This window comes from Petaurus breviceps, unplaced genomic scaffold (assembly GCF_028583685.1).
Source record: "Petaurus breviceps papuanus isolate PSGF00001 unplaced genomic scaffold, PetGlider_PUasm1.0 128, whole genome shotgun sequence".
Taxonomy (NCBI): domain Eukaryota; kingdom Metazoa; phylum Chordata; class Mammalia; order Diprotodontia; family Petauridae; genus Petaurus; species Petaurus breviceps.
Genome location: NW_027185664.1, coordinates 6,003,403 through 6,028,797, shown reverse-complemented (window position 1 = coordinate 6,028,797; position 25,395 = coordinate 6,003,403). Strand labels below are relative to the sequence as shown.

The 25,395-nt window shown below is 38.6% G+C and overlaps 1 protein-coding gene across 1 annotated transcript in view; it reads right to left on the bottom strand.

Moving 5' to 3' along the window:
- LOC138171903 (phospholipid-transporting ATPase IC) overlaps positions 1–25,395 on the bottom strand; it is a 164,404-nt gene that overhangs the window by 6,829 nt on the left and 132,180 nt on the right. The window contains exons 21-27 of the mRNA XM_069101458.1: positions 21,030–21,162; positions 11,943–12,231; positions 6,797–7,020; positions 4,753–4,836; positions 2,018–2,263; positions 1,283–1,421; positions 131–261 (exon numbers count right to left, since the gene is read on the bottom strand). Of these exons, the coding sequence (XP_068957559.1) occupies positions 131–261; positions 1,283–1,421; positions 2,018–2,263; positions 4,753–4,836; positions 6,797–7,020; positions 11,943–12,231; positions 21,030–21,162 (1,246 nt within the window). The remainder of the gene's footprint in view (positions 1–130; positions 262–1,282; positions 1,422–2,017; positions 2,264–4,752; positions 4,837–6,796; positions 7,021–11,942; positions 12,232–21,029; positions 21,163–25,395) is intronic.

The window sequence follows — 25,395 nt, the reverse complement described above, 5'->3', positions numbered from 1 at the left end:
TTGAGGAAGATGAATCTTTCTGACTGCAGGCCATCACTCTATCCACTGTGCCACCAAGCTGCCCTTATTGAATATAATAGATGCCTCATAAATTCTTATTGAATTAAAGAAGGATTATACTTCTACCTACCTTGTCGCTTTCTGATGGCCAGATTGTCATACACAAGAAACGTAAGGCAATAATGGGAAGCAAGCACACTGCAACTGTTAAAATGATGGTTAACCAAAGATATGGCTGCCTCAGGGCATTTGGAGCAGTTCCTATGAAGAATGATAATAGAAAGAAAATTCCTTGTCATTTGGCAATGACATCCTCCCTATTATCTAAAAACCAGAATCAACTCCTGAATATTCATGACTAGAATGGGCATAGCTGATTTGTTGAAGCCAGGATACTATCTCCCCCCCAAACTCCCACAGCTCTCAACACATTTCCATGGAACACATAATAATGAAATATCAGCCCAACAAAGTAAAATGAGTAAAGTAATAGGTAAATGTGCTTACCCTTACTCTCCATGACCTTTCCAGGGAAAAAAAAATACCCATTTTAAAGCTTTTTAGATTACACACAATACTGTGTCTCCTGTTATCATGGATAGAACTGAGTTGACCACATAACTGAAAAATGCTCAGAATAAAAAATAAGCCTGTGTTGTTCTAACATATGGGAAAATCAAATTAAGTTCTTCATCAGGGTTTGGTTTTTTTTAAAGGACTGACTGATTTATAGTTTTGGTCAGATATCATTTTGAAGCTTCAATTAACATTTATTAGGTCTGGGAAAATGATAATACTAATTCAGAAATAAAATTAGTAATCTGATACAAACAACCAATTTAGATGCAATAATTAGCATCCCTTAAGGCCAATTTTGCCTGGTTATTGCTTTGTATGTTATGATTTTAAGTTCAAAGGAATCATAGAATGGTCTTTTTGATTTAACTTTTGCAGTGCCTCTAATTACTTAATGAACATAGTGAGCAGTTTCTGGTAATTGTGAGGCCATTGGAATGACTTTGTATCTGAACAAGGATGAAACAACAAGACTTGTCAATTTCAGAGTCGCCACAGGGAAAAGGAAATTTATAGCAAATCTCTTATAGAATCTTAGAATTTAAGTAGGTTTTAATTTTTTTAGTTTGAACTAGATTTTTAAAGAAGGAAACAATCTCTAGGACCGCTGACCAATACAGCAATATACAGAATTTATTCCTTTTAGAAGCTGAAAAAAAAGAGGCATTTTCTTGTAATTTATGTTAGGAATGTAGAAAGAACTGACCTGTGAATTGGAAAGCAGATGGGAAGAGAACATGGATTCCTGCACTGTGAAAGTCAAACATGATGCCAAAGTAAAGAGCAATGCTCCCAAAAATGGAAAAAGCATTCACAAAAGTCCAGTAGGAAGTATCTAAGCCGATCTGTTGGTAAGGCAAAGAGAAAACAGTGCTCATTTAGCGGTCAGTGAACAATAATAGTAACATTCAGCTAAGTGCTCAAAGGCTGCAAGGCCCCCTATCTACCTCCTCTTACTTGGTCTGCACAACCCCCTGGAGAGTCGGCAGAGCATGTGTTATCATCTCCATTTCTCAGGAGAGGTAACTAAGACTCAGAGACATTAAATGATCAAACTTACACAGCTAGTGAAGAGCAAACTTAAACCTGAACCCGGGTCCTCTGACTCCAGGGTCAGGGCTTTTTCTTTCTTTTAAGAAAGAAAGAATAGATGGGTCTAGAATTTAGCAATTTGGATATGAATTAATTTGGAAGCTCTTCAGCCCCAAATCAGCCTTAGCATCCTTAATTGCCTGGAGAAAAAAGGTATGAACATTATATTCATGGTATAGAAAGTTGGAGAGAGGATAGAAGTTCATGCCTGAATATACATAAATGTGTGTAATATGGATGATATAGAAACATATTATTTATTATATCAACATATGTTATTCAACTAATTGAAATTATTCAGCCAATTCTGCTAAATTATCCCAGAAATTATTCAATTAAATCTGCTTACCTGAAAATTGACTGTTATTGTAAGGGCAGATGCAACCGTAACAGCAAAGGATTGGTAGTCTGAAGGCGCCTCCCCATCTTGCCCCATGGTTTGTAGATAAGCTCCGTATGGTATGAAGAAGAGGATCAATGATGTCAAGATTCCATGGAACAAGCTGATGAAGAATTTCTTATAGTTAAACAATGAGTCTCTCTGTCCTACTACATATAAGCTGGGGAAGCGGAGACTCAGTTTGTCACTCACATCCTTAAGAGAAAAATAAAATAAGAGTCATTAGCCATCAGCACAAAGGAGGTCAATGCGACATTACAGTGCCCAGGTCAGGGACACAACTGGTGGGTGCTTTATATATATATGGTAGATGGTTTCCTTTCTAGAGTTGTGAAGTTTGCTAAAACACATTTTTATTATATTTACTCTTCACCTGCTTCAACCTGCTACAGTATTCAAAGGTTTTATTGTCATTTTTTCTATACCACTTATTTCCCCTTAACTAACCCCATCCTTGTAACAAAGGAAAATATTTAATTAAAACCTGCTGACAAAGAAACCGCATCTGACAATATGGAGATACCACACTCCACGACTGCAGTGCCCACCATTCACCAAGACTGAGAATGTTCACTGCAGTTCAGATTTTTCTTTATCTTTTATTTTATTTTTTTTTTTTAAAGCAATAGGGGTTAAGTAACTTGCTCAAGGTTACACGGCCAGTTATTTCTGGGTGTGGTGCTAAGTATCTGAGCCCGGACCCTGATCCAGGTCATCCCGACACTGGAGCCGGCGCCCTTACTCGCTGAGCCACCTGGCCGCCCCTAAGCAATTGGGGTTAAGTAACTTGCTCAAGGTTACATGGCCAGGTGTTTCTGGGTGGGTGCTAAGTGTCTGAGCCCGGGATTTGATCTCCAGGTCTTCTCAACACTGGAGCCGGTGCTCTTACTTGCTGTGCTACCTGGCCGCCCCCTATATCTTTTAAAGATAGCTCTTTATTTTTACTTTTTGTCTTTTTTTTTTGGAGGGCAGGGCAATTAGGGTTAAGTGACTTGCCCAAGGTCACACAGCTAGTAAGTGTTAAGTGTCTGAGGCCAGATCTGAACTCAGGTCCTCCTGACTGCAGGGTCAGTGCTCCACTCACTGCGCCACCCAGCCACCCTGAGATAGCTCTTTAAGGAGCTTGCTTTCTAAGAAGAGATAACTGGTCATCCCCATCAAACAAAATTTCTTATTGTCTTTAGGAAAGTGCATAATCAAACCAATTCCTCCATCTAGTTTATTCACCCTTCTAAAAAAAGTCTCCAACTTGCCTTTCCCTTTAGCTATTATTTCTCTAGATTTTTTGGTTTAATTTTATAGTGAGGATGTTGACATGGATATGTTTTAGTTCCTCTAGCAGTCTGTTAATTCAGTGATTGTCGGATATAGGTCACATGTCAAATATGATGATTACATTTTTTTTTGATGACAAGATAAGGGTTTTTGTGTTGGACAACACCCTCTGTTCCTTTCTCCACTGTTTTTCCTTTCAGAAGCATGGAGGAAGCTACACTAGACTCAGGATTTTTTGTTTTTGTCAATCTCATTCATACATATCCATAACCACAAAAATCCATACAAAACAAACAAAAACCCCACACATTTTGGTGATGAGAGCTTCCATGGTTTGCTTGGCTGGTGGTTGGATGGCAGATATATAGTCTATTACTGGGTGTGTTCTTGAGATGTCTCTAGTCCCTTCCAGATTTACCTACATAGTCTTCTAAGATAACCTACATAAATTCTTCTATTCCAGTGTTTTATCATGGAATGGTGGCGACAGTTGGGGTTTGAGAAGGATATGTTAGCAGTGGTACAAGCTTTGGAAAATTCTATCAAGATGAAAAGAATTCTGGGATTAAATTTAGATAAATATCTTATACCAGACATGTCAAACCCTCAGCCATATCCACAAGGAAAACTCCCCAGTGACTCAGACTCACATTAAAAAAAAAATTTAAACACTGGAGAATGTTTAACAAAATTAACTATAACACAACATAATGTTAATTTGTAGTTTTCCAAAGTTAGCATTCAGTGGCAAGGAATCTGTTTTTATTTGAGTTTGACACCACTGTTTGATACTATATCCAAATGGATGTGTCCTACATATGAAAGGTCACATCATTAAAAAAAAAAAATAAGGATAATGGAAGGAGGCACTTTGCTCAACTAAGGATAGGTGGGACCAAACAATGAATAGAGACAGCCATAAAAGAGTACACTTTTGATTATATAAAATTAAAAAGCTTTTCCATAATCATAACCCAATTCAGTTAGGTTAAGAAAAGCAGCACTTGGGGCAGGTAGGTAGTGCAGTGAACAGAGCACTGACCCTGGAATCAGGAGGACCTGAGTTCAAATCGGATCTCAGACACTTCACACTTACTAGCTGTGTGACCTTGGGCAAGTCACTTAACCCCAATTGCCCCTCAAAAAAAGAGAAAAAAATATTGTAAACTGGGGGAAAAAAATCTGTTACAGGTAATGTGTTAAATTATAGTGCCTCCTCCTCAACTTTACGGTGAGAAGAAAGCCTGGAATAGAAGTGAGCCTTGCTCCTCTGTTATTTTAGCATTTTAATCACTCTTATTGCATTAAGGAAAACTAAAATAATAAATTTTAAACAATTATTTTAACTTTTCCAAATGTGCCCAAGCTCTTTTATGTAACAGTCTTACTATACAAAGCAGGGGTCATACCTGATCCAGCAAGCCGACCAGCAGCACAGGGAGGCTTGAATATAGTACGTTGTACAGCGTGATGAACCAGTCTTCATAAGCAGTCTAAAATGAAAATAACAACAACTGATATTTATATAGCATTTTAAAAGTTTGCAAAGCATTTTCCATCACTTAAGTCATTCATTCCTAAGACTGGGGCACTATGGGTAATATTATCCCCATTTAATAGGTGAGCAAACATGCTCAGAGAGGTAAGTGACTTTCTTACGTTCACATAGCTAGTACCATAAGCAGGAAGAAGGATTTGAATTCAATACTTAGTGACTTCAAGCCTATTATTCTGTCTACTAGGTCACACTGTCTCAGAAACATGGTAGGCCCAAACTATATGTTATCCCACTTTGCTAATGGGAAGAAATAGTAATAAGGGTTTCTCTGGCCTGAGAGAGAAGTGTTGTTAATATAAATCTGAGTCAAATCTATTATTCAAGGAAAGAGAAATTCAGTAAGTCTCTTTCTATAAAATGGGTAAGGACACAGGTCATTCCATAAACTAGATCATATGTAAAATTGACAATATACCCAAATAATTTTAAACATGCCAATGTTCTTCATGTTTTCCATTATCAATATATTAGGAGACATAAAAATGATATCAAGAATTATATTAGAATTGAAAAGTGTGTTGTGAATACACATATGTATATACATATTTTTTTAAACTAGTCAATCCTTTGCCATTCTGACAAATGTTTACAAAATAAGTTACATAAAATGGGATTTTATAGTATGAAAAGATTATTCAGAGATGAAGAATGGACCAATTGTTGAAATTTACTTACCACAACAGAAAGAAAGCTAGAAACTATTATTTCAAAATCCCCAGTGCTTAGAGAGTGGGACAGTAGGCACTTCATAAGCATTTATTTACTGACTAAAAGATAATTTAAAATAAAGAATTCTGGGGCAGCTAGGCAGCACAGTGAATAGAGTACAGGCCTTGGAGTCAGAAGGACCTGAGTTCAAATTCAGCCTCAGACACCTGACACATTTACTAGCTGTGTGACCTTGGGCAAGTCACTTAACCCCAATTGCCTTGCCTTCTTCCCTCCAAAAAAAAAAAAAGAATTCTGGGTGGTTCTGCAAAAGGCAGGAGAAAGGAACCTCTTTGGCCTCGAACATGCTTATAAGTCTTTGTCTTCTGAAGTATCCTGGTGGGTATAAGGATTATCACAAAGGAAATGAAACCAGGGCATTGGATCAAGTGTGGGTGGGATGTTCATTTGTCTGCTGCTAATACATTAAACGTCCTCTGTGATGCTAATCTGTTTCCTTATGAAGAATGCACATGGAGATGATGTGCAATTTAACACACAGGCACAGAGGACAAAGACTCACCAAAAGTATGAAAGAACTCCAAAGATGGTAACAGTACGACTTAATAACAGCAAAAAGGATATTAGAGAGGTTTATTTGTTTATATTTTCCTAGGCAAATATTTCCGTTACTATACTTGTACTTAAATAAACTTGAGGGGTGGCCAGGTAGCACAGCGAGTAAGAGCACCAGCCCCAGCGTCGGGATGACCTGGGAAATCGAATCCGGACTCAGACACTTAGCACCCACCCAGAAACACCTGGCCGTGTAACCTTGAGCAAGTCACTTAACCCCAATTGCTTTTAAAAATAAATAAATAAGCTTGAATTATTTTTCCTCTAAGTTCAAGATTTTAAGTATATACACACATATATACACAGGCTCTATATTAAACTGGGAACAAATTCATTAAAAAACCTAAATAAATTGCTATTTTAAAACTACCAGAAACATTATAGCAGGGTAAAAGAGGCCAAAATAATGTAGCCCACTATGCTTCAGTTGTAAAGAATAATACCCATCCTTACTCCAAAAAGAGATAATTACTAAAATGAAAATGAGCTATTATGATTTCAACAAAGTAGTCACAATTTTCAACAACTTAGGGTTTTGTGGAAATTCACTTAGCAATAACCTGCAGTCACTGAAAATTTACACCATTTAAAAAAGAAATGTCTCATATTACCTGTGCTGAGTACCCATTGAAGAAGGAATACCAGAAATGAACCAAAGTGAATGCAAAGTTCTTGTAGAAGAAGTATCTGAGAAACTTGCACATCCTGATGTAGGACCATCGACCGTGGACCAGCAAAAGTCTTTGCAGATATCTGAACTGAGCAAAAGAGTAATCACTAGACATGACCGCTTGCATGCCTTCTTGTCCACTTATGCCAACACCAATGTGAGCAGCTAATGAGAGAAATACAAAAGAAGATATCTTAGTTATGGGCTTAGTGGAAGTGAAAAAATACCAACCAAATGGCCAAACTCCAGTCCACCCATACCCCGAAATTGCAAAAATGAGCAGAAAATAACATAAATGGAGTGTGACCTTATATTTTTGGATTAAAAAAAATTAAAGACACAATTATTCTCCTGAATCTTATCCCTGTATAATGATGTTCCTTCCCTGTAGCTTCTTCTGAACTCAGCCCAGAGTTGAATACCTGATATTCTGAGTCTTGAAAAACAGCAAAACCTGGCCACCTAAAGTTATAAAGATCCTATATTTTTACCCTTTTAAGAGTCATTAGGTCATCTTTTGTGGTTAGTGAAGGAGAAAATTATGAATCGCTTACAGTGGTGTTAGCCAATAGCCTCTAATACTTTTGTTCTGATGACTCAGCAATCCTGGGCACTTCATTGCCAGGCCAGTGGAGTTCATGCTCCGTGAGATCCTTCCCATGCTGGAAAGGTTTTGAGTACTAGCCCCAAAACAGACTATGTTGTGGCATAGACAGCCTGGCCCAATATGGAAAGGCTCCTCACCAGAAGCTCACCCATTCCTGTGGCCCCTTCCTCTGATTGGCTGGTTCTTTCCCAAACCTCCAGGTTCCCCTCCTAACTCTCCAGACCTTCTCCATCATGTGGGTACTTTCCTCCTCTCTCCCTCTTCCTTTCCAGTTTCCTTTTATGTGTGTGTCCTTTCCATTGGAATATAATCTTCTTGAGGGCAAGAAATGTTTGTCTTTCTGTCTACATTTGCATTCCCCATGCTGAACACAGTGCCTGGCACAAAGTAAGCCCCTAAATGCTTCTTGACAGGACTAGGCTACGTGGTGGCAATGATATGATCCCAGAAAACTTACAAGGAACCATCTCCTAAGGTGTAGAGAGGTTGTATTCTGCATTTCTTGAAGGAATAACAAAAAGGAAATTATCACAGATCTTCTGAAGCATTTGAGCATTCAGAAATTACTACAGTGATGAAAAATAATGGAGAAGTGCAAAAGGGAGGGAAAATGGAACACAGCAAATTAATTGCTTCCTAGAGTCTTACAAGGAAAGAAGCTAGGTGGTGCAGTGGATGGAATGCCTGGCTTGGGGTCAGGAAGATTCATCTTCCTGAGGTCAAATCTGGCCTCAGACATTTACTGTGTGACCTTAGGCAAGTCACTTCACCCTGTTTGCCTCAGTCTCCTCATTTGTAAAATGAGCTGAAGAAGGAAATGGCAAACCACTCTAGTACCTTTCCCAGGAAAACTGAAATGGGGTTACAAAGAATCAGACATGACTGAAACAACTGAGCAAAAGAATCCAGGAAACAGCCAAAACCTGAGCAGAATTATAAGCCAAAAAAAAACAATAAACCAATTCCAAGTTTTGAATTGATTCAAAACTTTGCCAAACAGAAAATCAGCTTAACTGGCTATTTGACTTGGTAAAGCTATTCTAAAGGATATTAAATTAGTTACATCCTCTTAACTCCTATTTTCCTCAATTTAGCATATAATTAAATTAGAGACTTAAATTTTAAACAAATCAACAGGCATTTTTTGATCCATGGCTTTAAAAGTGATGGAAGAGAGTAGTATAAATATTACCACCTCCATATTACAGATGAGGAAACTAAGGGTCAGAAAAGTTCAATGACTTGCTTACAATCAGACATCTAATAAGTGTCATAGCTAGCCCTCCAGTCCATATCTTCTCATTCCAAGGCCAAGGCTCTTTCCAAAACAAGAGTCTCCAAGGACTTAATTTTAGATAACATATATTCCTGGAAAAGTTAACTTAGATAACACAGACTTTATATCAAATTTTCATTTAATATCTTCTGTTTCATATGGCTAATTATAGCACAAAGTCTTGGAAAGTGTAGTGGGGGTTTGCATGATCAAGTGTCATCCATATGTGACTTGACTGACTTCACAGAATTAAATAATTTTAGAGTTGGAAGGAACTTTAAGGACTTGTCTAGTTTAACTGTCTAATTTTAAAGGTAAGTGAACCGAAGCCCAAAGAGATTCAATTGCCTCATTACTGGCCTGAGTTAAACAATTAAAATGCTAAGTCTGGAGCAAAAGCTAAAAATAAAATAAAACATACCAAAAACTTCTTGGCTTAATGGAAAAACAAATAAAAATAGTCTCCAAAGGAAAGTTAGAAACAATCACAATGGTCAACATAACAAGTAATGATGTCTGGACTAGAGCAGTGGCCTTGAATGTAGGAATGGAAGCTCTCTGAGGGCAGGGCCTATGCTGTTTTTGTATAACAAGCACCCTAACACAGTGTCCTGAACACAGCAGACCTTAATAAATGTTTGCTGTTGAACTAAAATAAACAAACTTGGAAAATATCGAAATGGTACACTGTCAGATCATAAATTTAGAAGAAATCTAAAAGTTAGGTGCATGTGACTTCCAAACTCATCTCTACCTTAGGTCAAAAATGAAGGACATCAACTAAATAAAAATAAGAAGTAAAACAATAAAATAATAAATAAAATAAATAAAACAAAGGAAAAGTCAAATATAGAAAACATGTGGCCTGATAATTTTGCCTCGTCCATGCCACTGTCCAAACCATTCGTGTGGCCTAAACAACCCTGGTCATTGTAACAAATGTCACAGAAGTGACAGAAATAAAGAGTTCAAACAAAACTGAGTTAGAATAGAACAGAGGTGGAGGCAGATACAAAAATCAAGGAGACGACTGTAAGGATGCATACATCACACAGCAGAGTCTTGCCAAGGAAACTAATGGAGTCTGAATACATATTGAAAAGAGAATAGCAGCAGTAGAAGATTCTAGAAAAAGAAAGAGATACAAGCATCAGTCATCGAATAGACTGGAAGGGAAAACACAGTAATAAATAACGAGTCTTTAAACTTTTGACCAGCTAACATCTACCGCGGGCACAAGTTCTGAATTGGTTTATGCACAGTCACAGAACTGGACAGGTCCTTAGACCTCATCATATATACGAAGGGACTGAGGTCCTGGAAATGGGGAATTACTTGTTTTGGGTCATACAGGGAGTAGCAGAACTAAGATCAGAGCAGAAATTTCCTGATGGCAGAGTCAGGGCTCTCTCTCCTATGCTGGCTCATAAACAACCTCTGTTGTAGTTGTAAGTATGAGATCACAAAACAGAAATCTAAATCGTAGAGGTGGCTTTGGTTTAACACTAGTTATACTATCTTTTTTGTATGGCCTGAAAAAAGCCCTGTAATTTCTCTCCAATCCAGTTCTTTCACTGACAATCTTTGAAAAAGTTGAGAAGATCTGGGACCAAACTTCCCTGAAATAAATGATTTTATAGTATTTTATGGACTGTCAATATTTTTGGTGAGATGATAATGAGGCTCTTTCAGTAACGAATTCCTCTGGGTATCCCAGATGGACTTCTATCATCCCAAATTATAAGATTATAGACTTATAGGATCAGAACATTTTGGAACTGGAAAGGACTTGAAAGATTCATGCAATTCAACCACTTTATTTTAAAGACAAATAAAGTGACTCAGATTACAGTAGGTCTCATAATAAATAGTGAGGCTCCAACAGACACATAAAGAATTAAAAAGTTTCCAGATAGGAAACGCTATGGTGAAAAATTTTATGTATACATATATACTCTGTGTGTGTATGTGTATAATACAGACACATATGTATATCTACTGTATGTATGTATATATATGCTAGACATATACACACATATTGAAGTATTTTATCTAGATAAACTTATCTGTATATACTTGTTTAATTATTGCCCTTTAAAAAATATCATGGCCACTATCCCTAAAGACTGCTGCCCTAATAAACTTTCTACTGTAAAAAAAAAAAGAGCATTTAAGCCAAACCAAATGATGTTGGCCAGTATATTCCGCATTTTATATCTGTAGGTCTCTTCACTGAGAGGGAAAAAGGTATGTTTCATTACCAGCACTCTTAGACTGATCTTGTTTATACAATTCAGCAATTATATTTTTGAAAAATAGGTATAAAAAAAAGTAAATTCAACATTTTACATTGAGAAGGCATAAGAAATGTATTGAATTCCATGAGTTAGAAAGCTTAGGTAATTAACATTTAGTGTTGTAATGTAACCCAAATCACGTGTCACCTGATTTGTAGCCCACCATTAAGCCCCTTTATATTGTCTGTTTTCATCCTAAACCCTGTAACTGCTTGTAATAGCTTAAAGGCATAGTCCTGGGTAAGAGTCACCCAAGGCATAGTCCCCTGCTCCCTTATCTTTTCCTGAATTAGTACTTCCCTAAATCAGTAAGCCTTGATATAGTATTTCATATAAGGGTTATGGTGCAAGTGTGCATAGGGCTCATGGGGCAAGTCTATCCCATGTAGACCACCCTGTTCTGGGATGATGACCCAGCAAGGTCCCCCACCCAGGATGCTGACCAAGCAAGGTCCCCCACACACTTCACCCAGAACATGACCCTGACCTGTTCCACGACCTATGCCGCTATGCCCTCCACCCTGTGCCATCCACCCTGTTCTAGGAAGGACCCCGGTCACATCATTGTACCCTTGTGCCGTGTTTCTCAAATTAGCCCTGAGCTATAGATCCAACCAATGGCTGTTCTTGGCTTCTGTATGTCACTGCTTATGCTAGCTCCCCTCCCCAATTGTGGTTTTTACCTTTATAAACTCAGTCTGTACCCCAATACAGGGCTGCCTGATTTGAGTGTATACTCCAGGCAGTCGCACGCTTGATCAATAAATCCACAACCAAATTTACCCTGCACCCAGGCCTCTCTTCACAATATGAGGAATTCTCCAAAACAATCTTCTCGTCCTGTCATTGGGAGTCTGTGCAGTCTCTCAGAGCATGCTCGCTTAACCACTTTCGGGGTGTCACTTACTCTTGATCATGTTCACGTCATTGGCACCATCCCCAATGGCCAGTGTGATGGCTTTCTTGTACTTCTTGACAAGGTCTACCACCATGGCCTTCTGTTTGGGAGTGACCCGGCAGCAGATGACCGCGCTGCACTCGCAGGCCAAGTCAACAAAATTCTTCTGCTGTTGTTCTTTGTTAGCTTCCAGTCTTCTTTTGCTCTGAGTACGCATTCGTCTTTCTTCTTCTGTCCTGGGGAATTTCAGTTTCAGGATTTTATTTTTCTTTGTCTTCTTTTCTAGAAGAATTTCATTCTATAGTGTCAGAGAGAAAAAGGTTAACATTTAACAAAGCTCTGATCTTTGCTTTAAGATCACCTCTCCCTAGGAACCTGAAAAAAAAAAAACCACATGAACTTAAATATTTGTCTTTATTAAAAAAACCAATAATTATGATGATGACGGTGATAGGTAATGTTTACATACCACTGTGTGCCAGGCACTGTGCTAAGCACCTTACAATTATTTTCTCATTTGATTCTCACAACAATTCTGGGAAGTGGGTGTTGTAATTAACTACATTTTATGGATAAGGCACTGAGGCAGAGGTTAAATGAATTTGTCCAGGGTCACACGGCTAGTTAGAGTCTGAGGCCACCTTTGAACTCAGGTCTTCCTGACTCTAGGCTCAGCATTCTGTACACTATGGCACCACTTAGCTGCCTTGTCCATTGACGCTGCCTCCTTCCTTAGTTTACATTATCTTTTTATAGAACAGCAAAGGGACTAAGAGAAGATAAGTACATATTTTAGTTATTTTAATAACTTAAAGCTAATACTTGCTTTAAAAAATATTATTTTTCTTATCTCATGCTTTTACATTGTGTTCATCTCCAAACACATTCCTCACCCTTCCCCACCTAGCAAGCCATACCATGTAACAAATGTTTTTTAAGAAGAAAAAAATTAGTTTAGCAAAATCAATCAATACCGCAATCATGTCTGATGGCGTTTACAACATTACACACCTATGACCCTGTATATCTTATACTTTCATTTTTAAATAAAGATATTTTTGTGAGGAGAATATTTATCTTAGGAACCACCTCAAATCTGGTCCCAAATTCAATCACAGTTGATATAGAAAAAAACATATCTTCAAGAGTGGAAAAAAACATAACCAATACTGGCTTTTATAATTATCCATTGCAGTGATGTCAGAAAAAAATGATTAAAAAATTATTCAAACTTTGCTAAAAGCTACTCATTTAATAGATCCAAATCTACTCAGTAAAGGGAAAGGAAAGAAGAATTTGCTTACCTTTGACCACTGTTATCTGACAATGACATCAGGGTCAATGGTACAAAGGCAAACTCATATGTGCAGTAGCCTTAAAGTGGAGGACTTCAGGTGGATAAAAAGACCTTGGATTGTGGCGGCCAGGTAGCACAGCGGGTAAGAGCACCGGCTCCAGTGTTGAGAGGACCTGGAGATCGAGTCCCGGGCTCAGGCACTTAGCACCCACCCAGAAACACCTGGCCATTTAACCTTGAGCAAGTTACTTAACCCCAATTGCTTAGGGGCGGCCAGGTGGCTCAGCGAGTAAGAGTACCGGCTCCAGTGTTGGGACGACATGGAGATCGAATCCCGGGCTCAGACACTCAGCACCACACCCAGAAATAACTGGCCGTGTAACCTTCATCAAGTTACTTAACCCTGATTGCTTAAAAAAAAAAAAAAGACCTTGGATGGGCAAAATACAGGGGCCCATAACATGAAGGGCAGGGAGTAGGAAAAAGGCAATAATTAAAACTATACAAACGTTGACAGAATTTAAAAGATATATGACAGGGGCGGCTAGGTGATGCAGTGAATAGAGCAACAGCCCTGGGAGTCAGGAGGACCTGAGTTCAAATCCGGCCTCAGAAACTTAAGACAAAAAAAAAATAACTAGCTGTGTGACTTTGGGCAAGTCACTTAACCTCAATTGCCCTGCCATCTCCCCTCCTAAAAGCAGGAAAAAAAAAGATACATGACAACTCTATGCTATAGGGGAAAATGAAGACCAAGACTAAGACACTGAGATCAAATTAAAAGAACGAGAAGACAGGAAGGAATGAAAGAATTTAGAATAAAGCCCATGAATAAAAAGCAATTGAGAGAATAATACGGGCCACCCAACAGTTCATTTTTTGACTTCATCTTCCATTAAGGCAGCTAGTTTTCTAGCATGAATCTGTACTGTGCCTAGGAGGGAAAATGTTACAGACAGGAGTTAAATTAGGTAGGTTGAGGCTATATAACATTTTTGTTGGAATGACGTTCATGGGCTCTTGGGTTCCCCAAAATCCTCTTGGTTCTTTGCCATTCTAATTGTATCTTAATCTCAAAATCCTAATTTCACTTTGCTCTGACTACCTAATCCAGGAAGTGATCTTTGCTACTGGCCACAATCCCAATAGCCCCTTTGTGTTTGTATCTAAAATGGGAGCTAGGCTTGGGCACTAACCTAATGCCTTAAAAAGAGCCAATCTTACCAGTGATGAAATCTGTCTTTTACCTTTTGAACCAGAGAATGTCTGCCAATCTCATTTCAAGCCTATTCAATTCCCATCTGGTCTACTGCCATTTTACCTATGATACTTCATCCACCTGTGTTCCATTGTCAATAAATGTTTCAAAAATCATCTTTGAAGTATTGCTCCAACCATATTCTTCACAACCTTGTAATCACAGGATCACTGCCAAAATTATCCAGGCCATACTCTTAATTTCATACTTCAAAGCCTAACTAGTTAATCTCTCATATCTCTTCCTTGTTGCTGGGTGCTGTTTTCTAACTCTCATACATAAACTCTACTCCAGCCAGGTTATATTTCTCTACATTTTCCACCTGTGTTTTTCCTCCAGTCTCTAAGCCTTTGTTCAAACTGCTCTTGAGCAAATAACAAATGCCATCCTGGGTTCCAACAAAACCTTCCTCCTCTTATCTTGAAAATCCTGCCTGCTCATTCATTCAACAACATATAACAAAACCTTTTCATGTATAAAATACTGAGGGGAATATAAAAATTATTAACACATATTCCCTTCTCACAAGGAACTTGGAATATAATTAAAGTGTGATGCATATGCAGGGAATGGCCAGTAGTGAGATTATTCCAAGGTTTCAAACCTGGATAACTGGGAAGATGGTACTGACATTAAGAGGCACAGGGAAATTAGGAAGAAGGCAGCTTTGGGAGGTAAGATGATGTTAGCTCAGTTTGGAATATACTAAGTTTGAGATTCTGAAAGGACACCGAGATGATGTCTGTCAGCTGGAAACGTCCACCTGGAACTCTGAGAAGGAGTGAGAATTAGGGAAATGAGGACTGAAGCCATGTCAGTAGATAAAACTGCCAGATTAGCAAAGATGACAAAAAAGAAGAATGATAATTCTTGAAGGAGCCAATGGGAGAAAAGGTAACTTAATGCACTATTAGTGGAAGTGTGTACTGAGTCAATCATTCTAAAACAATGTAGAACTATAACCCCAAAGTCACTGAAATATATCCTCTGACCAAATAACATTACGACTATACATACACTCCCAAAGAGGTCAAGGACATGTAGAACGAACTCATTACGTACAAAAATATTAATAGCTTATTCAGAAATAGTTAGTGCCCATTAACTGGGGAATGGCTTAACAAATCTTCCTTTTTGAATATAGTGGAATACTGTTATACTCAAAGAAATCACAGAAAGGATGGATTCAGAGAGACTTGGTAAAATTTAAACTGACACAGAATGAATTAAGCAGATTCAGGAGAACAATTTATACAATAACATTATAAAGAAAAACAACTTTTAAAGACTTAAGAACTATAACACAATAACAAATTATGACTCAAGAACACTGGTGATGAAACATACTTCCCAATTCTTGAGAGAAAGGAATGAGACACATTTTCAGACAGGGTCAACATGTACATTTGTTTTACCTGACTATGCTTATGTATTATAAAGGAGAGCTGTTCTTGAAACATTTAAAAATACAGACGAGAACAGAATTTAGGTTCTATTTAGTATTAAATTTAATATTTAATATATACTTTTAAAAAGTTGTAAATAATGGAGATTCAAGATCTTATTCATTCATTATGGTTTTTTTGACTATAGAATGTTCATGAAGTTCATAAAAAAGAGAATTTTTTTTTTTGCTTTTTGGAGGGCAATTGGGATTAAGTGACTTGCCCAAGGTCATACTGCTAGTTTTTGTATTAAGTGTCTGAGGCTGGATTAGGAAAAAGAATTTTTATTTTAATATTTTAATTTATTAAAATTTTAATATTCATTTATTAAATTTAAAATTTAATATTCTATTTTAATATTCAATTTGACATTGAATATTAGGAAAAATATTCATTATTGTCACTGTTAATAGAAGACTTCAAGAACATCAAAAGCAAGTCTTTATTAGGAAAAAGTTCAGGACCATGTCTAGAGAGTATAACCATTTGTGGCTATAGGCCCTGGAAAGGAGTCCACTACTAATTTCTATCAGTTTTGTAACACCACTTCACTTCCTTGTCAACTTATGTAGGGCTGGTCATCAGCTGATGTATTCTACAGAGCTTCCTTTGCTATCTCTTACCCTAGTTTTCCTGGGTCTCAATAAGGAACAAAGCAGAGGGAGGTGGCATGGTTGTCTTACAGCCCACCGACCTCCTAGCACACTGAAGTGTTAGGTAATAGAAAAAGGAATATACGACAAACCACTAAAAGGGAAACCTCCTGGCTTATTATATATGCCTTCCTCTACTTCATACACTCTTAAGAGTCAGCCAGATGGGCCTTCTACCCCTTTTCACATTCTATCTTCTTTCTCCAAACCCTTGCCCTGGCAGTCTCCAATACCTGCAACGTACTCTCTCCTCACCTTTGGTTCTTAGAATCAAGTTTCCCTCAAGCCTTCACTCAAACATGGGGTCTCTCCTGATCTCCCAGTCATTATGGGACACCCTGCCCCCACCCAAACTACATTATATTTAATTTGTGTGCACCCCTGTGTATGTGTTTGTCATCCCTGACATAGAATGTAAACTGATTGAGGGAAAGGATGGTTTCATTTTTCTCTTTGGATGCCCAGCACAGTGAGTGCCTGGCACTAAAGCAATGTTTGGTGATTGACTGATTGGAGTGGGAAGAACAAAGGTGGGGTAGCAAAAGGAAAATATATCAGTGTGACAAAATGCACATGTTTTTATGGCTTAATCACAGTCTTCCCCCTTTGCCTCTGGTCCAGGCCTATAGGTCTTTTTGAGCCTGAGACCCCAAGCACCTTATCACATGACTTCCTGCATCCAATTATTATGCTTTCTAGTTCTGAGTTTGAGCTCTCAAGTTGGTCCAAACCAAAATGCCACTACTCATGGACATGGTTGAATTACACTACCAGATGCCTTTTTCTTTCCCAGGTTTTTCTTATCTTCTGCCTAAAAATTTTTCCTATTGATCCTTGGGCTTGATATGAGTTCAGTTCTACGTTCCGTTGCTGTGCCTTTAGCTAGCCAGGACACTCTACCTTGGCCTTCAAGAATCTGCTACACTAGACCACAATTATAGAAGCAAGAGTGAATGATCTGGGGGTGTAGTCAAGATGGTGGAGTAGAAACACGACCTCTGCGCGACTCTAGCTTCCACCTTCCCCAATCCATGTGAAATGGGACTCTGAATAAACTCTGGAGCTACCAAACTCACAAAATGACACAGAGAAGCTAACCTCCCACTGAGGACAGCCGGGCAGGGTGATAGGAATTGGCCAGCACAGGGCTCTGGGAGCCCAGCGTGAGCCAGAGGTTTTAGCCCCAGGGCAGGCCTGACTAGCCGCAGGCTGGAGGGACTCCAGATCACCAGCAGCTGTGGCCATTTCCAGATTTATCAATACATGGATGCTAAGGACAAAGTGAGAGGTCAGTGCAGTGTGGACTTTGGGACCAGTAGTTGGCTTTTGCCTCCAGGGAAAGAAGCTGCTTAGATGCCTTGGCTCAGCTGGCACTAGGCAGCAGCTTCAGCTCCTGGCCTGAAGACTGTGGGGGGACCAGGCGACCAGTCTGAAAGGTAATCGCTCTTGCTTTAACCTGCTTGGATCTGGATTGCAGTCTAGGGTGGGGAGCCTGGGGTGTGTGACCACCTTGCCAGAGCATGTGGAGGCTTTAGCGAGGGCACCCAACTAATACCTCCAGCAACTGAGAAAACCTCAGCATTTGGGATGAAAGCTCCCCTGTCTGATGGTAGAGTTGATTGTGGCAAAAAGCCCAGGGGTCATGTAACTGAGGGGCAACATGACCAGGCAAAGGAAACAAAATAGACAGAAGATTCCAACATTAGACTCCTATTTTGGGGACAAAAAGGATCAAAGCATGGAACAGGAGGAAGACAGTGAAGTCAGAATTCCTGCACCAAAAGCTTCAAAGGGTAATATGAGCTAGTTACAGGCCATAGAGGACCTTAAGAAGCAGATAAGAGAAGTGGAGGAAAAATTGGGAAAAGAAATGAGAACAATGCAAGAAAATTATGAAATGACAGTCAACAGCCTGACTGAGGAAAATCGCACACCTTAAAAAACAGACTAACTCAATTGGCAAAAGAGGCTCAAAAAGGCAATGAGGAGAGGAATGCCTTAAAAAGCCAAATTTGCCAGATGGAAAAAGAATCTTAGAAGCTCAATGAGGAGAATCATTCCCTCAGATTTAGAATGGAGCAAAGGGAAGCTAGTGACTTTATGAGAAATCAAAATTATGTTAAACAGATCCAAACAAATGAAAGAATAGAAGGCAATGTGAAATATCTCATGGGAAAAACCACTGACCTGGAAAATAGATCCAGGAGAGATAATTTAAAAATTATTGGACTGCCTGAAAGCCATGATCAAAGTAAGAACCTAGAAATCACCCTCCACGAAGTTCTCAAAGAAAACTGCCCTGATGTTTTAGAACCAAAGGGTAAAATAGAGTTTGAAAGAATCCACCAAACACCTCCTAAAAAAGATCGCAAAAAGTAAACTCCTAGGAATATTATAGCCAGGTTCCAGAATTCCCAGATTAAGGAGAGAATATTACAAGCAGCCAGGAAGAAACAACTTGAATATTGTGGATACACAACCAGGATAACCCAGGATCTGGCAGCTTCTACACTGAGGGATCGAAGGGCTTGGAATGTGATATTCCGGAGGTCAAAGGAGCTGGGATTAAAACCAAGAGTCACCTACCCAGCAAAACTGAGTATCATGTTTCAGGGGAAAATATGGTCATTCAGTGGAATAGAGGACTTTCAAGCATTCTTGCACAAAAAACCAGAGTTGAATAGGAAATTTGACATTCAGATACAAGAAGCAAGAGAAGCATGAGAAGGTAAACAGGGAAAAGAAATCATAAGGGACTTATCAAAGTTGAACTATTAACATTCCCACATGGAAAAAGCAGCAATTGTAACTGATAAAACTTTTCTCAGTATGAAAATAGTTGAAGGGAATATATATATATATACATATATATATATATATATATATGTCTATATCTGAGGTTATACAGGCATATGAATACATATGTGAATGTGTGTATATATGTTTACAGGTAGACATAGATAGAGGCACAGGACCAATTTAACAGGAAGGGGTGATACTTAAAAGGTGAAATTAAGAGGTGAGAGAGGAATATAATGAGAGGAGATGGTGAGAGACAGAATGGGGTAAACTATCTCATATAGAAGAGGCAAGGGAAAATGGTTACAATGGAGAGGAAGAATAGGAAGGCCAAAGGGAATGGGTCAACCTTATTCTCATTGAATTTGGCTCAGGGAGGGAATGAAATACACACTAAATAGGGTATCTCATCCTATAGGAGAGTAGGGGGGAATGAAAGAGGGGATGATGGAAGGGAGGGCAGGCTGTGGGGAGGGAAGTTGGAAGCACCCACTTTTGAAAAGGGATGGGATCAAAGTAGAGAATAGAACAAGTGGGAAGCAGGATAGGAAGGAAGGAAATATAGTCAGTCTTTTACAATATATCTATTATGTTATTGTTTTGCATTAGCTACACATGTACAACCTATACTGAACTGCTTATCTTCCCAGTAAGGGTGGGTGACAAGAGAGGAAGGGAATGAATCTGGAATTCAAAGTTTTAAAAACAAATGTTTAAGAGTACATATATACTATTATTAATACTATTTTACATGTAATTGGGAAATAAGACATACAGGCACTGGGGCATAGAGATCCACAATGCCCTATTGGAAAAGTCCAAGGGGGTATGGGAGAAGATATGGGAGAGAGCAGATTGGAGAAGGGGATATCCTGTGGGACTGCTATTTTGCGGTGGTGTGTAGGGGAAAATGGGGAGAAAATTTGTAACTCAAAATCTGGCAGAAATTAATGATGTAAATCAGAAATTAATAAAGCATTTAAAAAAAAGAGTGAATGATCTGAGTCAATAATTCTTTTCTTAGAGTATACTGCCTTCAGGCCTGGGGAGAGAATCCTTTTTTTTTTTTTTGGAGGGTGGAGGGCAGGGTAATTGGGTTAAGTGACTTGCCCAAAGTCACATAATTAGTGTTAAGTGTCTGAGGCTGGAATTGAACTCAGGTCCTCCTGACTCCTGTGCCGGTGTTCTACTCACTACACCACCTAGTTGCCCCTGGAGAGAATCCTCTTAATCATACAGACTCTTCTCTGTTTAAAATCTCCCTGTGTTTAAAAAAAATCATTAATATCTTTTGTCTTTATATGATCAACATATTGTACTCTATGCCTTTTCCCAACTCCCTTCCAGAGATACATCTCCTGTAAAACGTTTAAAAAAAAAGAGACAAAAGTAACCAACATATCAACAAAGTTCGCTATTCTGGACAATACTCTACAGTCATCATATTTCTGGATTTCTGCAAGGAAGGTGCCTTCTGGCACCTCTTCCTTGTAGCCTAATTTGAACTAAGATCTTCCTGACTCCAGGTCCAGTATTCTATCCACTGTCCCACTTAGATGCCTCAAATGAACATTGGAGAATTTATCAAATAGATAAGGGAAAACTAATCCACGTGGCTGCTCTCTACAATTCAAAGATACATACCAACCAGGAACCAGTGATGATTAAAGCACGGTTTCCACCAGCTGGAAAGAAAGGTTCATTCACAGCAGGAGAGAATTTTGCATAAACCCCAGCTCTGTTCTTCTGGTTTTCCCTCCTTGTGTGTAGAAGAGCACTGGGGAAAAAATAAGCATGAGTTTTAAACTTAAAGTTTTCTAGGAACTAAACTCAGGAAAGTTTAAAATGCTATCTTAGGCACATCATCTTATTGAGACTTTATTATCTTATTCCAAGGCTGCTGTGCTCCTGGATGTATATTTATCTTGGCAAGGCAATGCAAAATAGAGCAGAATTATTCCTAGCACAATAAGGAAAATAACTATGGATTGAACCAGGATGTAACAGGGTATCCCTTAGTTATATATTTCTCCCCTATCCCCCCCATCCCCATCCATCTCTTCACCAATGTCTGCTTAGATATGAGCCTGTGACAGTATGACAGAAGAGGAAGATCCTGGGGTGGGAAAAAAGGGAATAAGAATGCCTAATTCAGGGGTGGGGAAGCTGTGGCTTCGAGGCCCCTTTAGGTCCTCAAGTGCAACCCTTGGACTGAACCCAAACTGCACAGAACAAATCCCCCTAACAAAAGGATTTTTTCTATAAAGCTTGGAATCAATGAAAAGTTTGAACCCAAGGACCTCAAAGGCCACATGTGGTCTCAAAGCTGCTGGTTCCTCACTCCTGGTTTGAGAGAAGTGACACAGGGCCTGGCCAACACCAAAGTTTGAAAAGAACAGCAAGCATTGAGAAGGACACACGGGGTCATAGTGCTGTGGCAGCTGTGTGTTTTTCCCCAGTTTCTGGACAGGACAGAGACACTCACCCTCCGAATTTGCTCGTGTAAAGGAGAAAATTGAGCAGAAAAGCAGCAGCAGCAGGAGCTGATGTAGCCCTCCGGCACGGCATGCAAATAACAGAACAGAGCTGAGTTGCTAAATCTACTCCTTTCCTGTAGGAGCAGGAGGCACAGGCTTGGAACTAAGAACCCGACCTCTGTTCTTTTTTTTTTGGAGGGCAATTGGGGTTAAGTGACTTGCCCAGGGTTACACGGCTAGTTTTTTTCGTGTTAAGTGTCTGAGGCCAGATTTTGAACTCAGGTCCTCCTAATTCCAGGGCTGGTGCTCTATGCACTGTGCCCACCTAGCTGCCCCACCTCTGTTCTTTTTAAACCTAAGTTTTTATAGCCACTGCCTACAGATAATGGGTGGGGTTGAATCTAAGTGTGCAGACTGTCTTTTTATTGTTCTGCTTGGCTTGCCTATGGGCAAAAAGAGTTTGCCATGTGGTGATTGTTTTAAATATTTGGCTTTCATGGCTTTTGCTTCTAAGGATATGAGTCAAGAATTGTGTACAATGAAGCCATGCTTCAGTAATTTTAACTCCAATATGCCATTCTTATATGATTCAATTCCATTAAAACCTAGCATCAAAGGGTAAAAAGGCAGAGTTTCTCAGTGGGTGGAGTCACCAGAAGTCACAGGATTCTTCCTGAATAAATTCACAAGCCACAGCCTTGACTAACAAGGCCAGAGCTCCCATTCACAGAAAGGGCCCAGGGAGTAGAAGCAGCTCTCTGTCTGAGAGCTACAGAGAGCATGATAGCTGACCCCAAAGCATCCTTTGTTCAGTGATAGCCGGGCATGGGATGGTCAGCACTAGGCCCTCATTACCAAGTAGGGTCAGTCTGCTGACCAATAGAGCCTGGTGATAGTTAAACTTATTGGGGGAGAAAACTGTACAAAAATGACTAGAAATCTGTTTATATACCAATTGTGAGTATTATTTTGAAGAATTTTAACAGTACCATATATAATAGGTACCTGAGTAAACCAACATAGTATACCTAATATAGAAGTAAATTCTGGAATTTTAAATCTTAGGTATCTTTCAGCTTTAGCTAGTCCAATTTCCTTATCTTGCAGATAAAGGAAACAGAGGCTCAGAGAAATTAAATGATTTGGTCAAGATCACAAACAGGAAGAGCTGAGTCTAGAACCCTCTCTTGATAACCAATTGAGCATTTTTCTTACTATTCCATGTTGAGTTACAAGTACAAAAAGATAAGTTCTCTGTCTACTCCTTAAATAGATTAGAAATCAATTTCCTTTATCACAGGCTCAGAGAGTGGAACTGGAAGGTATTTAGAAGTTATCTCAACTACAACCTTCTTTTGAAAAATGAAGAAACTGCAGCCCAGTGAGGTCAAATAATTCCCCAAATACACAAACTTAGTAAATGAGACCCCCAACCCTACTGATTCCTACCTCTTCTACACTCCCCAACAAACTAGTAAAACCTTCCCATTTTACAGATGAGGAAACTGGCTTAGGTTCATAAAGTGACTTATTCCAAGTAACACAGTGAGCTATTCACAGAACCAAGAACCCACACTCCCCAGCTCAAACTCCCCTCCTGAACCAAATTCTCAACAAGTGACCCACAATCTTTTGTTCAATTTAAAATACTGTTAACACGAGATAACAAAAGACTCACTAAGGAATCCCTGAAATATCTGACAGAGAAAGAAAGGGGCAGGCTACTTCCTGAAATGGTTACTTATATAATGCTTAGTACACTGTACAGGAATAATACTTTCATGGACTTTCTGGAATATCAGGATATGGCAGCTGACATCTGTACTCAGGAGGAAGATAAAATACCTCAAGTATCAGGATTAAATTAACAAATTTGCCACTTGCAAAAATTCGTTTTCTCCCTAAGGTTCAAGTTTAATCACCTTCATAAAAGAGACTGAATTTTCATTTATTAAGACCATGACTTGTAAAAGGTCAGTAAGATCATGAAGGGAAAAAAATAAAGCACTCTCTTTCTTTCTTCTTCCTCTGTCTCGTCTTGTCCATTTCTCTCTCTGTCTTTTTCTCTCCTCTCCTCTCTGTCTTCTCTCTCTCTTTCTCTCTCACACACACACGTGTGTGTATAATGGTTATATATACCTTTCCCTCAAAACTATCATTTCATTGATTCAGGGAGATTCCTTTGAGACTCCTTTAGTTAATAAGGGAGAATGACAACTTTTATAATATTTTTAGAGTTGAGTGGTACACTCAGAGTTTAAATGACTGGAGTCAACCAGCCAGTATGTATCATTGATAGGACTTGAACTCAGCATATCCTGTCTGCTTTAAACCACATTGCTTCTCTATATGCTATGAGAATTATGTAAAATATTTAAGTCTGTGATTAGTTTAAAACTGATCAGCCTAAGAGATCAGCCATGTTATCTAAAAATAAATAAATAAATATATTGTGAATTTATTAAAATTTTAATTTATTAAAATTATTTAAAAAGTAAATTTATTAAATTACTAGTTTTTAAACCTGGAAAACAAAAGAAAAATAGTCTCATCATCTCTTTCAGAGATGAACTATGTAAATTTTTTTTGGTTTTGTTCAGTCATGCTTGACTCTTTGTGACCCCATTTGGAGTTTTCTTGGTAGAGATACTGAAGTGGTTTGCGCCATTTCCTCCTTCAACTCATTTTACAGATGAAGAAACTGAGGCAAACAGGGTGAAGTAACTTGACCAAGGTGACTTGCCACCAGCTAGTAGGTGCCTGAGATCAGATTTGAACTCAAGAAGATGAGTTTTCCTGACTCCAGGCCTGAGGTTCTATCCACTGCACTACCTAGCTGCCCCATTTTTATAGATAATTAATCCCATAACTCTTTGTCTAACTTAGCATCCTAACAAAGTGCTCTACAAAACTGTACCACCATCTTTAGCTGGACTAATAATGATAATCAATTTCCCTCATTCTCTTTGAGGAGTGAGACATATAATTTTATGTTAAATTTTTTCTTCTAGGTTTCTTATACTACATGGGGGTGTCTAATGAACCAGCTTGGCAGTAAATGGGACTATCACTAACATTTATGTATACTAAGTCTCTTAGTGTCTTTTTTTTTTCCATAAAAATATTTGAATCTGTCTAACAAAATGACACTTTTTCTGGGAATGTATTAAAGGTCAGCAGTTAGCATGAAGAATTTTTGATGCTTCCTTTCCAGTTCAATTAGCATTTCAACTTCAGGATGGCATTTGAAACCAGACCTGTTCTTCACTCTGAGGATGATATGTGGTTATCTCAAAAGTTCGAGGAGCTGCTCACTTGTCTCGAAACCTTTCTTATAACCCAATCAGAGATATATGTTAGTCTTCCTCTTGTTTTCAAAAATGAAAAGCTACCAGGTTAATTTATACTAAGGTATTAAGACTCACTTCTTTTTTTCCCAACTTAGGAAAAATGTCCTTTAAAGGGAAAGAAAGAAGATCTCAAGACAGATTTTACTGTAATAAACTCCAAATGAGGCTTATTGGCTTTAAACT